The sequence below is a fragment of the Sus scrofa genome, chromosome 1 (assembly GCF_000003025.6).
Source record: "Sus scrofa isolate TJ Tabasco breed Duroc chromosome 1, Sscrofa11.1, whole genome shotgun sequence".
In the NCBI taxonomy this organism is placed as follows: domain Eukaryota; kingdom Metazoa; phylum Chordata; class Mammalia; order Artiodactyla; family Suidae; genus Sus; species Sus scrofa.
In genome coordinates this window covers 132921105-132937628 of record NC_010443.5, presented here as the reverse complement: position 1 = coordinate 132937628, position 16524 = coordinate 132921105, and the positions used below count along the sequence as shown (strand labels likewise).

Genomic DNA, 16524 nt, shown 5'->3' with positions numbered 1-16524 from the left:
AACTCCTAGGAGTCCATTTAAATGTAACTGCACTAAGATCATTTTTTTATATCAAGTTTTAATTCTTGACTTTTACTTACTCTGGTGTTTTTAAAGTAGATTCTTAAATTCTATTCCTTTTGGTAGAATCTTAATCTCGTCTCCTTGAGTGGGTGCTATACTTAGTGAGTTGTTTCTTAACAAAGAGCATATGGTAGAAGTGACGAGTATGACTTGCAAAAGTTGGCCATGAAAGATACTGCAGCTTCTTTCTGGCTCTCTTGGATCACCTGTACTGGAGCATGCTAACTGTTGTGTCACAAGAACAATCAAGCAACATTACTGAGATGTCTTTGTAGTGATGAACTGAAGCTTTGTGACAGTAAACATGTTAATGAGCTGTCTTGGATGCGGGTCATTCACTCTCTCACACACACACACACACACACACACACACCCCATGAGCCTCCAGGTGACTACAGTCAGAGCTGATGTCCTGATTGTAACTTCATTAGGGATTGTGAGCCAGAGCCACCTAATTAAGCTGTTTCTGAATTTGTGATCCACAGGAACTGTAAAATAATATTATTTTAAGCCTCTAGGTTTTGGGGTAATTTGTTACTAGTAGAGATTTTGCTCCCTGTAACAGGGTGCAGCCATAACAAGTACTTTAAAATGTGGGATATAATTTGAACTTGGGACAGTAGGTGAAAGCTTTACTGTTAAGCCTTTGAAGAGATGTGGGTAAGAGCTTAAATTAAAGTGAAGAAAACAGGGAGTTCCCATTGTGGCGCAGCAGAAACGAATCCGACTAGGAACTCTGAGGTTGCGGGTTCGATCCCTGGCCTTGCTCAGTGGGTTAAGGATCCGGAGTTGCCATGAGCTGTGGTATAGACTGCAGACGCAGCTCGGATCTGGCGTTGCTATGGCTCTGGTGTAGCAACAGCTCCGATGGGACTCCTAGCCTGGGAACCTCCATATGCTGCTGCTGCAGCCCTAAACACACACACACACACACACACACACACACACAAATGAAGAAAACCATATTGGAAACTGGAACAAAGGAAATAAATCATTATTATATAGTAGCAGAAAGTTTAGCAACACAGTCACCTGCAGAAATATGTGAAGTAGGAAATGACCTACTTCTGCTTATGGTAAAATAGAAGATGGGAGAAACAGGTTCAGGAAGTTCCTAAACAAAAAAAGAAAAAAAGAAACAGGGCTCACTAGTTTTGAAAATTCTCGTCTTCTCAATATGTCATACTATGCTAAAATTAAGAAATGGCTTCCAAGCAAAGATCACAGGGTACTTTCAGAACAGGTTTGTCAAAATATAAAGCCAGTGGTGTGACTATGAAATTTGTTGTTAAAACCTTAGAAAGATGTAAGGTGAGCCTAACAGAACCTTTTCACTCAAGGTAATTGGCTTGCTTATAGCAGAGTAAGGGTGTCCCTTAACAGAAATTTAAAGTAGAAAAGAGATTATCTCAGATATGTGACTGTACTTTTTGTCTAATGGAGTGAATTGCAGTAAGATTCACAGGAGACACACAAGGTTTTCAAAAGAGTCAATTAGCAGAAATATCACCAGCCTGAATAGTGGCCGTTTAGATCCCCCAAATTCTACTGACAGGAAGCTGGTCAAAAAACCACATGCATGTAAACATGGGCTACCCTTCAAAAAAAAGATAACTCAGAAATTATAAGCAGAATCTAAAGGGGCAGAGCCAAGAACCATGGAGAATTATTCCCATATTCAAGGAACTTCTAACATGTGCCCACCTTGATTTCAGGATTACTTTGCATCGTTGACTCCATTTTTCTCCTATTGAATAAGAAGGTTTTATAAAAGTTAGCTTCTGCCTGTCCTACCATTGTATGTTGGTTGTGTGTGGGGCAAATAATTTGTCTTAGTTCGAGTCCTCACAATGAGAGGAACTGTACTTGAGGACCTACATTCAAAAACATTATGGTCCTATTTTGACAGCAACGTCCTTGATTTGAAACTGTTGCTGTTAAAGGATGAGACTTTTAGGGGAGATTTGGAAGGGGTAGGTGTATTTTTCATATGAGAAAAGTAAATAATTAGTTCAAAGAACAGCAAATAGTGGTTGGTTTAAAAATATATCCACAAATTCTTTCATACTCCCCTCTTCACTCAAGTCCCTCTTCTTGACCATGGGCTGTACTTAGGTGACTCATTTCTACCAAATAGAATGTGACAGAAATCACGTTAGGTCATAGGAAAATGTGTAGCTTCCATCTTGCTCACTCTCTTGCATCACCCATTCTCGGAGAAGCCTGCAACTAACTGTGTGCAAAGACATAGTTCTACGAAGAGATTCATGTGGTGAGGAACTGAGACCTTCCAATAGCCAGCAAGGAACTGGGGCCTTCTAACAACAACCACTTGAGTGAGTCATTTTAAAAGCCAGTCCTACAGCCCCCAACAAACCTCCAGATAACTGCAGCCACAACTGGTATCTTTACTGCAACCACATGAAGGACTGTGAGCCAGAACCATTTAGCTAAGTTTCTTTGTAATTTCTCACTCAAAGAAACTGTGAAGATAATAAACGTTCCTTGAAGTTGCTATATTGTGGTAATTTATTGATGCATCAAGAGTTAACTAATACATAAGCAAGAAAGGAATGTGATTAGAATGAAGAACATTTATAGTTGTGTTTATTTTGCTCCCATTCTCAACTATTTTAGATGATAGCCTAGGTTCAATTCCACTTTCCAATAGAAGATTTTATCATATCTTGCTTTGATAGCCCCTTTATAACAAAAAGTGGGTTCAGGTAGAAAAAGAAATATATCAATGTTTCTTATTATTAAAAAAAAATGTATGAGCCTGATTATGTGTATGTAATATAGTAACCGTAATCATTCAAAAAGGGGTTTGGGAATACTCAGATGACAGCAACATGTGAAAATTTAAAAAAAGAATCAACATTCAGAACACCAAATTTACCTTAGCACCATTTATTTTATGATACACTGAAGTTTTCACATTCCTCATGCTTATTTTGAAATATATGGGAGGTTATAAAGTACTCTGATTCATCTCACCACTTTATTAGGAACAAAGTACATTGTTTCATAATTCACCTATGGGCTTGGCATAAACGTTGAAATTATTTTGAGTGCATGTTAACTGTAATTTATGATAATGGTTGTATCATGTTTATTAGTGATTATTTGCAAAGACAATTAAAATGGCTTTAAAAGAATAACCCATTATCTCATTTTTTTTAACCCCAAGGAAGTAATGATTATGCTATAGTTAGATCATAAATATCTTTAAGGCGTTCAGTACCAGAATGGAAATCCTCTCATTTTAAGTATTTATTAATTTATTCAATAAGTATTTTGAGTGACCATTCTGTGCCAGTAGTTATTATTTGCTGATAGACAGCTTTCAGTGTTCAAGAATTCAGTATCTTAATTACCCCTGTGGTTAAGAATCCTGCAGCAGCTCAGGGTGCTGAGGAGGTGTGGGTTCAATCCCCAGCCTGGTGCAGTAAGTTAAGGATCTGGTGTTGTTGCAGCTGTGGTAGAGGTCACAGCTGTGGCTTGGATTCACTTTCTGACCTGGGAACTTCCATATGCCATGGGTGAGGCCATTAAAAAAAAAAAAAGGATTCGGTATCTTCATCAGTATCATAATTCATCAGAGAGATGTTCACCTTTTTTTTTCGTATCTGTCTTTCAAGAGTTTCATAACACATCATAATTTGGATTTAAAATCGTATTTTGTTCATTTTTTATCTCTGATGTTTATTACCGTGTTGGTCATGATACATTGTTGGTACTCAAGAAAGGTTTTTTGAAGAAAAATCTTCAAAATTGAGGTTTTTTTAAAAAACCTAAGCAGTAGTAAGACATGCATCATCTTTTCATTTGGTTTCTTTATTTGACTATATTAATAAGCCAGTTAAGGCAGAGTTTTTGTTTTGCTTTAATGCTAATTTACATTTGTTTTGAGGTTTTTTTTGGTCTTTATAGGGCTGCACCCGCAGCATATGGAGGTTCCCAGGCTAGGGGTCCAATCGGAGCTGTAGCTGCTGGCCTACGCCACAGTCATAGCAACGCCAGATCCGAGCTGTGTCAGCGAGATACACCACAGCTCACAGCAATGCCAGATCCTTAACCTGCTGAGCAACAGGGATCAAACTCTTAACCTCATGGTTCCTAGTCAGATTTGCTTCCCTGCTCCACAACAGGAACACCTGTTTTGAGATTATTTTTAACAGTGTTTCTGTTAAAGTTGTTAATTGTAACAACTCTTATTGTTCAGATATGTTAGATTGGTAACAAAATCCACAAAACTCACCTCACAATTTGCTTGTGATTATAAAAGGAAACAATTTCAGATTCCATGCTTTTGGGCAGAAGAAAGATCGCACCTATTTGATCTGATGTGAAAAAGTGTCATCATTTTCTCCAGGGTACTGAGAAATACTTGACCAACTTTTCCTTTTTTTAGAAACAATGTTGTTTTTGTGACAAAATGATAAAAAGGATTGTGATTTACCTTTGTTGTTTAAAGTAATTTTGCTTTAGACAAGGGAGATAGGAATTGTTCATATACTCATTTTCAAAGGTGGTAACATTTTAATACTCTATCTGAAAACTAAGTTAATGGAAAAGACTTTATTTAGCTAGCAAAATGGATTTTATATTACTGTGACCTCTTACCAGCCTACATTAAGTACTGTCTTATGTAGTTAAGTTCCTGTAACCTTTGTGTATTTTATTTTATTTTATTTATTTATTTTTTGTCTTTTTGCTATTTCTTTGGGCCGCTCCCGCGGCATATGGAGGTTCCCAGGCTAGGGATCCAATCGGAGCTGTAGCCCCCGGCCTACGCCAGAGCCACAGCAACGCGGGATCTGAGCCGCGTCTGCAGCCCACACCACAGCTCACGACAATGCCAGATCCTTAACCCACTGAGCAAGGGCAGGGACCGAACCCGCAACCTCATGGTTCCTAGTCGGATTCGTTAACCATTGCGCCACGACGGGAACGCCACCTTTGTGTATTTTAGATTGAATTTTATTTATATAGTAAGGAAGCAAACTATAAAATTTTCGCATAATGTTTTGTCATTTAATTTTTTTCTTGATTCTTAAACTAATTTTCAAGTAAAATATTTGGATAGTTAGAAAATTATAAAGAAGAAGTCAGGAATCACTTATCCCTACCTCGAGGTCATTGCTTTTAAGATTTTTGGTACTTTTCCTAAGTTTTTTGTTGTTCTTACATGCTGTATTCAAATACATACTTCTTTTTAAAAGTGCCGTTAGACTCGATCTCTATTCCTTTCTCTTTTTTTTTTTTTTTTTTTTTTTTTTGTCTTTGGTCCTTTTAAGGCTGAACCCGTGGTATATGGGGGTTCCCAGGCTAAGGGTCTAATCAGAGCTGTAGCCCTTGGCCTATGCCAGAGACACAGCAGTGTGGGATCTGAACCACGTCTGCGACCTACACCACAGCTCACGGCAATGCCGGATCCTTAACCCACTGAGCAAGGCCAGGGATCAAACCCACAACCTCATGGTTCCTAGTGGGATTCGTTAACCACTGAGCCTCAACGGGAACTCCTCTATTCCATTTTAATTGTGTTTTTGATAGCATTTTTGTTTGTGTTGATAATAGTAGTGGTTGGAATTTAAGTAGTGTAAATCATAAAAGTTGAACTGACAGTCTGATTTCAGAATCTTTGCATTTAGCCTTTATAGCATGCAACTACACTGTAGTTTATTTATCCAATCATGTTTCACTAAACATTTACTTTATTTTCCAGTGTTGTACTTTAATTTTTGTTGGTATTTCTGAGTGTAAAATCCTAGAAATACAGTTACCTGTTAAAGGATTGTCTAAAGATTTATACAGTTAGCAGGGACTGTGTGACTATTGTCTATTAACTGAGAAACAAATTTACAGACAATGAGCAATCTCTGAAAACGGAATACCATATGTAAGGCAAACTAACTTTTCACTGGAAAGGTAGTTTAATTTTTCTGTCGAATAATCTAGAGTGGAGGACTTTATCTTTTCTGATTTTGCTGGACATTATATGTTTGTATTTTTCTCATTTCTTCCATGTTGTTTCATCACTGATTACTGTGTTAAGGTTACTTAAGTAAAATACTGTATGTGTTATTAATGTTTTTAGACACAGCTTATAAATACATGCAGAATTTAAAATTCAAGGGTTTATTCTTAAACTAATCATAATTAACTAAAGAAATCAAGTGAATAGAACAGGAGACAGTTATGGTCAAATCTAAAATGAATTGCTCCTGAGTGCTATACCAGAATGTAAATAATGATTTTGTTGGGCTTGTAGACTGTTAGTAATGTTTTTCCTTTTCTGTGTTTCTAAGTTCATAAAATTTGACTATATAATTTTAAATACCAAAAAACAGCTTTGATAGCATTTTTTTTAAATTGTTTTTTTCTTTTTGCAGCTGCACCTGTGGTGTATGGAAGTTCCCGGGCTAGGGGTTGAATTGGAGCTTCAGCCTATACCAGAGCCACAGTGCCAGGTCCGAGCCACATCTGTGACCTACACTGCAGCTTGTAGCAACACGAAGTTGTTAACCCACTGAGCGAGACCAGGGATCAGACCTGCTTCCTCATGAATGCTCTCTTGGGTTCTTAACCTGCTGAGCTACAACAGGAACTCCTGATAGCATTTTAAATATATGCAGTGCTAAAATATATGATTTCTTTTCAAAGAACATTGACATTTTTTCCATCATGTTGAAATAAACTGATAGTATAATTACCTAAAATTTTTGTTAGATATGACCCACCCACACATTCAAACCTGTGGTTTCTGATAAACAACTACGAGAATGAGATTTTGGAGCAATTAATAAACTGCAATAGCACTTTTTTCTCCCTAGATTATTTGTGGGAAATCACACATTTTTTAAAAGTTTGCAAAGTGACTGCCTGGCTAGCTCAGTTGGTAGAGCATGAAACTCTTAAAGAGTTTGCAGAACAAGTTTTCTTTGCCTCAGAATTAATACAGGGAGAAGGGACAAAGGGAGGAGAAAAACAAAATCTGTGTTTATTTTCTCTGCAGTTGTCATCTAGACTTATGTTCTGACAGAGAGCTGCAGCTGGAATTATATTATTACTTTGTACTGCATCCTTTTGCCTCTACACACGAAATTACTATATTAGTCTTGGAGAAAGAAAGAAGTAAACAATCTCTGAGTAACCATAGGAGAATAATTTCTATACTAGCCTCTGAGAGTGAAATTGATTTCCACTGTATGTTAAATATTGGCATGGTTTACTACAGATGAGCCAATGACACCACAGTACTAACCAGTCCTGTGCTGATACAGCCATAGGATGTTTTCTTCTTTTTTTGTTAAAAGCAGTGTTGCCATGATTATTTGTGTGTATATATATCTCTGTGTGTGTGTGTGTGAATTAGGGGTTAGGGTTAGAATTTCTCAAAGAATTGCACTCTCACCAACAGTGCAAAATATTCCCATTTCTCCATACCCTTGCCAGTATTGCATTTTATTATGTATATTTTCTGTCTTTTCTAGTCTATAAAAAAAAATGGCATTACATTTTAAAATCTTTAACTGAAGTCCAGATACATGATATCTTCTCATGTATTTATTGTCTGTTTCTTTCTCCTATGAAGTAAAATTTAAAATTGGATTTTATCTTGCGCATCAGCAATTCTGGGGTGGGAGAGCCCATTTCTGTGGACTGTAAACTGTGTATCTTATGAAAGCATTCCTCAAACAGTGATTCTCTGCTCTCTATTCTCCAGTGTGTGCAGAGTTTCCCAAAAGAGCCTAGAAGGGTTCTGAGTAGAAAAATCAACAGATTTGCATGTATAGCTTTTTACAAGGCTGTAAACAAGGAGATCACTTAGAATCACTGAAATAAGAGAGGCAAAAAAGATAATGAGGGCTTTCATTAAGACAATAGATAAGTGGGTATGGAGAAGAATAAATGGATTTGAAAGGCCCTCAGAAGGTTAGCTTGTTTAGAAAATTATTTTATTGACCAAAAGAGATATTCTGCATGAATTCAGAAGGGTCTGGGACAAGGGTTGCATGAATGTCTTGGTTTATTATTTCAGAGTATGGGGGAGGAGGGAATATACTTAGGCCAAAAAGCAAGTGACTGGTTCATTAGTTAGTTGAATTACTTGAATATTTTGATACAATATAATTGTATTATATTTTTAAATATAATGATTCTTTATCAAAAGAGGGAAAGTTTATAGTCAGATTTTAAAAGAAATCAACCTTATAAAAGTAAACAAGCTCCCGAAAAATTGGAAAATCATTCATAATCACACCATCAAGGAGAATAGTATTTTCATTTTACATCCTTTTAGTCTTTCATTTTTTTATGGTTATAATACTATAAATAAAATTTTAGGAGTTCTCTTGTGGTGCAGCGGATTAAGGATCCAGCATTGTCACTGTAGCAGCTCAGATTGCTAATGCGATGCAGGTTCAGCCCCTCACCCAGGAATTTCCTCATGCCATAGGTACAGACAAAAAAAATTTTTTTAAATATTGACTTTTTAACACTAAACAGTTTTTTTTTTTTTTAATCTTTTAGGACGGCATTGGCGGCATATGGAGGTTCCCAGACTAGGGGTCCAATTGGAGCTGTAGCTGCTGGCCCACACCAGAGCCACAGCAATGTGGGATCTGAGCCGTGTCTGTGACCTACACCACATCTCAATGGCAGTGCCAGATCCTTAACCCACTGAGCGAGGCCAGGGATCAAACCCATGTCTTCATGAATGCTAGTCAGGTTCGCTAACCACTGAACCATGATGGGAACTCCATAAACCTAATTTCAAATGACCCCTCACTCCATTAAGTGGGTATGCCTTACATAACCAGTCCCTTAATTTGGGACATTAAGGTTATTTCTTCATTTTTACTGTTAAAAATAACTGAGGAGTTACCATCATGGCTCAGTGGTTAACAAACCATACTAGTATCCATGAGGATGCGGGTTCGATCCCTGGCCATGCCCAGAGGGTTAAGGATCTGGTATTGCCATGAGCTGTGGTGTAGGCCAGAGGCTATACCTTCAATTCGACCCCTAGTCTGGGACCTCCGCATGCCATGAGTTCAGCCCTAAAAAGACAAAAAGAAAAAAAGAAAAGCTTTAGAATGCGAGAAGCTCAAGTCTCTGGGAGACACAGAAATAAGTTGGGGCTAAGGGTGGGGGAATGGGGGTGACTTCTTTAAAAAGAAAAATAAAAAAAAAAATTCTGAGAAAATATTTTGTGTCTAAAATTTCTTTCCATTTAATACATTTTTTTTCTTTAGTAGATTGATTAAGTGGTCAAAATATGTGAATATTTTAAAAGCTTTTGATACATTTTACTAAAACTGCTTTTCAGAAATGGTTGGTCCAGATTTGTGTATGCACTTAAAGTGAATGAAAATGACCATTTTTTTAAATCATCGCTTTTCTTTTTAACGTTGTCAACTTAATATGCATCTAAATTTAAACTTGCTGAAAGAAATAAGGTAATTGGAAAGTACTCTTTTCCGGTTTAGGAGTCTCTAAAAATGTTAGTTTTTCACAATTTGTAGATAATATGTACCTTATTGTAGACTGTAAAGTACATTTTCAAACAGTGAGGGTTTGCTTTTTTTTTTTTTTTTTTTTAATCATATCAGACACCTGAAAGATGTTTTAGTTATTGGATTAGCTGAGACACATTTATGTGTATAGTTGTATATTCACTGTGTAACATAGAATATTTCTAGATAATAGGTTAGTTCCAACTATTTTGGCAAGCATTTTTAACTAGAACTAAATCATTTGTTACTCAGATATTATACACATTTTTGTTTAATAATGAAACAGTACTTTTGCTATTGCCCTTTTAAAATAAGTATTTTTCTTTTTAATTGAATTATATTACTATTTAATGTACAGAATATAAGTAGAATTAACCTAAGTCTGTACAGTGAAACACTGGGTTATGTAATCATTTTGTGCTTATTCAGATACAGATTTATAAGTAAGCTTTATTTTAATTCTAAAATGACTCCTCAGTTAAATTAAAATGCAGTAAAGATGACCAGATCCAAATAGTTGTCACCATTAAAAGCATAATTATGTTATGATCACTACTGATGCTGCTAACACTGCAGTGTTCTTGGTTATAGTTTTTAATCTCTCGAGTATCTCAGCTAACCCTGGGGTTTTAATACAAGTATTTTATACTCAGTTTATAGTAAAAAGGAATTGTGATTTAGAGAAGTTACTTGCTTAAATTTTGTACCCTGGCTGGATAAGACAAAGTTTCAACCTAGGCCCTTTTGCTAAACCTTTTTCCTGTTGTTTTCATCTGTTTGGTTTGCTTATAACTTTTGACAGATACTTCGGTCTTTTATTTTGAAAAGTCTCTGCAACAAATATATTTCCTGAACTTGTTACTCTTAACAATTTTGATCACGCATTTTGAAAGAATGTTTGCTGGATACCATTATTTAGCTAATTTCTTTCCAAAAATTTAGGATTAACTGTCATAACACATTGTGACAACTATTAGGAAAATTAGCTAAAAATAGCAGTTAACTGGGTTTGACATGCTTAGTTTTAAGTGACATTAGACTCTCAGATACATTTTTTTAAAACGTCTGATTGCTTACTCCTTGATGAAATAACAGCTTTTAGTTTTCAGAGCATTTTCACTTATATTATCATCTCACTAAATTATTATTATTATTATTTTTGTCTTTTTAGGGCCACACTTGTGGCATATGAAGGTCCCAGGCTGGGGGTCACATTGGAGCTGTAGCCTCTGGTCTTTGCCACAGCCACACTAACACCAGATCTAAGCCTCGTCCACAACCTACACCACAGCTCATGGTAACACTGGATCCTTAACCCACTGAGCGAGGCCAGGAATTGAATCTGCATCCTCATGGATGCTAGTCAGATTTGTTTCCACTGAGCCACAACGGAAACTCCATTATCTCACTAAATTCTTATGGTAATCTATGTCACAAAACAGTGTAGGTATTATAATGATTTGATAATTGAGAAAACTGAGTTCCAAAGAATTTAAATATCACAAAGCTTCTTTGTTTCAGAGCAAGGACCGCATTTATAAATTTATACTATCTTAGCCGTTTTATGAATTTTAACCCTTTTTTTTTTGGACAGGTACATACTTTTCACTTTATCTTCTAGTATTTTAGTTGGACTTTGACATATATATTCCTATTAGATTTTTATAGTAGGGCTGTATATTTTTATAGTTGTTTTTAAAGGGAATTTTTGCTTTTTAGGGCTGCACTTGTGGCGTATGGAGGTTCCCAGGCTAGGGGTCAAATCGGAGCTACAGTGCCGGCCTACGCCACAGCTAATGGCAGCGCCAGATCCTGAACCTGCTGAGCGAGGCCAGGGATCAAACCTGCAACTTCATGGTTCCCAGTCGGATTCATTTTTGCTGTGCCATGATGGGAACTCCTGAATTTTAACATTTTTTTTTTTAATTTTTTCTTTTTTCTTTTTTCTTTTTTTTTGGTCTTTTTGCCATTTCTTGGGCCCCTCCCTTGGCATATGGAGGTTCCCAGGCTAGGGGTCTAATCAGAGCTGTAGCTGGTGGCCTATGCCAGAGCCACAGCAATGCAGAATCCGAGCCATGTCTGCAGCCTACACCACAGCTCATGGCAACGCCGGATCCTTAACCCAATGAGCAAGGCCAGGGATCGAACCTGCAACCTCATGATTCCTAGTCGGATTTGTTAACTACTGAGCCGCGACGGGAACTCTGACTTTTTTTTTAATTTTTTTAGAAAGATTGTAAGAGTTTCTACCTTTACAATTATTAGCCCTATAGTAATAAAATTACTTTAGAACAAGCCAGTAAAGGTATTGTCATTTGTACTTGACTGTCACTGTTTCTTTCCAAATGATTATATATTGATGGGAAAAAAATAGCAAGTAGTTACCTAATTTCTTTTAAAAAAAAAAAGAAAGAAAAAAAACATTTTCAGGACTTTATGCTTTGTAATGTGCTAAGGTTCACTTATTCAACATTTATTTCACAGAACTATTGTTTATGAAATGTCAAAAGCATTTCGTTAGTAAATGTTATCGATTGAGCATACCTCTTTCTCTGACTCTTGTGTATGATTTGAATCCCTCTAAATAATCATTGGTTCAGACTAATTAATTCATTCAACAAGGTCATGGGCTACTATCTTCTTTCTTTTGATCCCTTGAATCACACAGCACAGTCCATGACACTGTTTAAAAAATACTTTTCTTAAAAACTTGCAAAATAACACTGATTTTTATTTTCTTCCTCATAATTGCTGCACTTTTTGTGTACATACATATTTCACATTTAGTTATTATTTACACCTTTATTATAATTAGATATCTCTGTCAGACATGGCATGGTTAGCCTTTAATTCTTCCTAAGTTGTTTATTATAAAAAACATTTATATAAAAGATTGATTTTTAAAAATTCATAGTGTTTTATTTTGACATTGCTTCCTAATGTACATTTGACTTTTGGGAATTGCCATTCACAGTGATGTGGTGATACATTTTGATTTGCTGTATTTTTGTTAAGAGTTGAAGATACCTTATTTTGTTGTTATTTATATTCTGGCAACTAATGAGATGGGGATTGTTCCCATTAGGCAACTGAAGAGGATACTTCCAGTTCATTAGTGAAAGATCACCTTTTTCAGCAAGAGACAGTTGTTACCAGTGAGCCTTACAGGAGCTCAAGACCTTCTCCCTTTGAAGATTTGAATGCCAGAAGAGTCTACTTGCAAAGCCAAGCCAATCAGGTGAAAAAATAAATACTTTTCAGTGTGTTACATGTATAGTAATTGGATGTGTTAAAAAAATAAATAAAAAAGGACATTAGGACTATCCGCCCTTTACCAGACAAACAACAGAAACCCAAGAGAAAATTTATAATGAATCAAATCCAGAATGAGATAATTAATATATAGGTGTAATGTCCTATACAGGTGTTATAATTGAGTCATAAATTTAAATATTTTGATGATAAAGGTGCACAGGTGCTAGTTACGTTTTCATTACCCAGGAGGCAAAGCTTGTCAGCCTCTTAGGAGGCAAAAGTTGCCCTAGCTATACAGAAAACTTCTCAGATGAGAAATGTCATGAAAAATGTCCTGAAGAAACATGTGTCTGGCAAACGCACAAATTTCAAAAAGTTATTTCTTGTAGTGTACCTCGGGAATTAATAGTGTACTCCTAAATCTGCACTCAGTGAAAGTACTCCCATTGGGCACTAGGTGTGCAACTTTCTAATGGTTGCAGCTTGACCTAGAAAATGAAACCTCAGTTATAGCATAGAACTCTTTTTGTGCCACTCACAAGTGTTAACAGGTCTATCAGAAGACTGTTCTTGAACCTAATTCTCTTTATGATGTAAACAAATGCTTTTGTTGTTAAATAAGCATTGATAACTGTTACCTTATGTGAACTGATGTAGCTTAAGCCATACTGGGTGTATGGCTACAAAATCAGACACCCATCAGAGTGGGTTAAAAATATATTTTTAAATATCTCTTTCTTCTTGATAGATGCTATCACATTTTTTGGGAAAGAAATGTGGGTACACTCTAGATAGTGAGACATAGCAAATGAATAACATGATAAGGCATTCAGTTCAACAAATTACTATTATTAATTATGTCATAACATATGTTTATACCATATGCCAGACCCTGTATCAAGAGTTGAGGAAAATAAATCATGGTTTCTGTTCTAAAAGAGTTTCTGATGAGTCAATAAATATGTGTTCATAGTAACATGAGAGCACAGGATGGGGCATTGAACTCACTGCAGAAGATGAAGGTTGTTTTTTTTTTTTAAGATATGCTTGAACTTTTTAAGGATGAAATTGGTTGACTAATTGAAGATGGTGGGTTGGTGATGAAAACCAGGCGGTGGGGGAGACACAGGAAAAGTGAGAGGATGGATGTTTTAAACAGAGGAAACTTTAGTCAGCAAAGTCTGCCATAACAAAATAGCATAGACTAGGTTGATTAAATAACAAAATTTTTTCTCACAGATCTGAAGGCTTGGAAGTCCAAGGGTAGGGTGCCAGCATGGTCGATTGCTAGTGAGGGCCCACTTCCCAGATTGCAGACAGCGGCTTTGTCTGTGTTCTCACGTGGCAGAGAGTGCACAAGTGAGAGAACTCCTTGGTGTCTCTTATAAGGATACTAATCCTGTCATACCAGAACCACATCCTTCATGACCTAACTACCTCCTAAAGGCCCAGATACCATCACAATGGGGGTTAGGGGTTAGGATTTCAGTTGAATTGGAGGGGCCGGGGTCGGGGGGAGCACAAACATTTAGTCCATAACAGGGAGTAATATGAGCAAAAGTGTGCATGATCTAGGGGAAAACAACATGGAGGCTGAAAAGGCAAGGCAAAGACAACAAGGGACAGATTATTGGGTTTTTATGTTCTGCCAAACACCTTGGACTTAGTATCATTTGTTGCTTCACAAACCTGGATACACATACATGTGCCAGAAAACACAAGAAACCACAGGTTAAACACAGTGCATTTTTATGGAGTGTCAGTTTTACTTAAAAACAAAATATTCCAAAGTGGTGTACCAGGTTTACATTCCTACCAATGGTGGGAATTTTCCTGAACACTTGGTGTTGCCTTCCCCCCCACCTTTTTTCCCCCAATTTGGTCACTTAGTGGAAGTAAAGGAATATTTTACTGTGATTTTATACTTTGCTGTTTACTACTAATGTTGAGTAATTTTTTTCATATGCTTATTGACTGTTTAGAAATTCTATTTTGTAAAGTACCTGTTCTAGTATTTGGTACGTCTTATATTGAGTTGTCTTTTTCTTGTTAATTTATAGTTGTTTACTTTTTGTTTATTTTGGAATAACAATCCTTTGTTGGATATGTGTATTGCAGATAACCTCTCTTACTCTGGTGGTTTGTCATTTCACTCTCATAATATCTTTTGCTGAATAAGAGTTCTTAATTTTAATACATGAGTAATTCACTCATCATTCCCTCTATGGTTAGTGCTTTTTGTGTCCTGTGTAAGAATCTCACCAAATCATGAAAACATTTTATATTGTTTTGTAGAAGTTTTATTATTTTTTCTTTCATATTTGATTTTTTTATGTGATGAAAGATTAGGAGGTCAGGGTCTCCTCCCACCCCCCCATCTGGATACCCACTTAATCCAATATCATAAAATGAAAAATCTGTGCTTTCCGAAACAACTGCATTGCATTTTCAGCTTTGTCATGTGGCTGTGTGTGTGTGGATTTGTTTCTAATCTCTGTTCTTTTCTCTAGGCCAATTGTCCAGTTTTATACCAATACCACACTTTTCAAATTACAGTAGTTTTATAGTAATTCTGGGATCTGGAAATTGTGTCCCCCAGCTTTGTCCTTCAAGATCTTGTTCTTGATCTATGTAAATTTTGGATTCAGATTATTGATTTCCACAAAACTCCTAGAATTTTGATTGACATTGTATTGCATTCATAAGTTGGGGAAAATTGACATCTTGACAGTATTAAATCTTCCAATCCATTAAATTTTTTTTTTGGCTGAGTTTATTGTGAAATTTTATAAGAAATTCAAGAAAAATCACATTAAAATATTAATATAAGAAGGAAAAAAGTAATCGTAAGCCAGTTTTTTGTTTTTTTTTTTTTTTTTTTTGCCATTTCTTGGGCTGCTCCTGCAGCATATGGAGGTTCCCAGGCTAGGGGTCTAATCAAAACTGTAGCCACCGTCCTACACCAGAGCCACGGCAACGCCAGATCCTTAACCCACTGAGCAAGGCCAGGGATCGAACCTGCAACCTCATGGTTCCTAGTTGGATTTGTTAACCACTGAGCCATGACGGGAACTCCTTGTAAGCCAGTTTTACTTTGAGCAAAATAATAGCAAAAGAAAAGGTAAAAGTAATCTGCATAACTTCTCCAGGATTTGGGGACATCAGAACAATTCATCTACAGTGATATTTGCTCATAAATATCTAGGCATCCTAGGAAATAGACTAATATTCTTCATCCCAGACCCTGGGAATTTATTTGGCCTACCTTCTTGGGCCGAGGGAACTATAAACTTGAAGCTATTCTTTTGATTGACGGGAAGAGAAAAGAACTGAACTCTTCTCCCAAAATGGCAATGAGAGTGGTGGTGGAGTGGTTGAAAATTTAGTCATCATGTAGAAAAGTACAAAATACTGTTAGATAACTGCTGAGAGAAATGAGCAACACTTGACAAATATCTCTTAGCCTGAGGATTTTGAACATGGCCTTAGAAGCCATGTTGGATGGATACTTGGATCTGAATTCCACCTTCTTTATAATTAATACTTATTTCCAAGATTGATGCAACATAGAGAAATAAGTATTCCGTTATATGAGATGTTTAATTACACATTTGCTGATGTTAAAATAAGTGGACTTCTCAGTTTATTAGGCATTAGAATAGGTTTTCTCTTTTAAAGCTAC

At 36.3% G+C, this 16524-nt stretch overlaps 1 protein-coding gene across 2 annotated transcripts in view; it reads left to right on the top strand.

Annotated features, from left to right (window-relative positions):
• SPRED1 (sprouty related EVH1 domain containing 1) overlaps positions 1 to 16524 on the top strand; it is a 113623-nt gene that overhangs the window by 79097 nt on the left and 18002 nt on the right. For both annotated transcript variants that reach the window (XM_003121622.6, XM_013985631.2), the window contains one exon: positions 12673 to 12825. In XM_003121622.6, coding sequence (XP_003121670.3) covers positions 12673 to 12825 — 153 coding nt within the window. The remainder of the gene's footprint in view (positions 1 to 12672; positions 12826 to 16524) is intronic.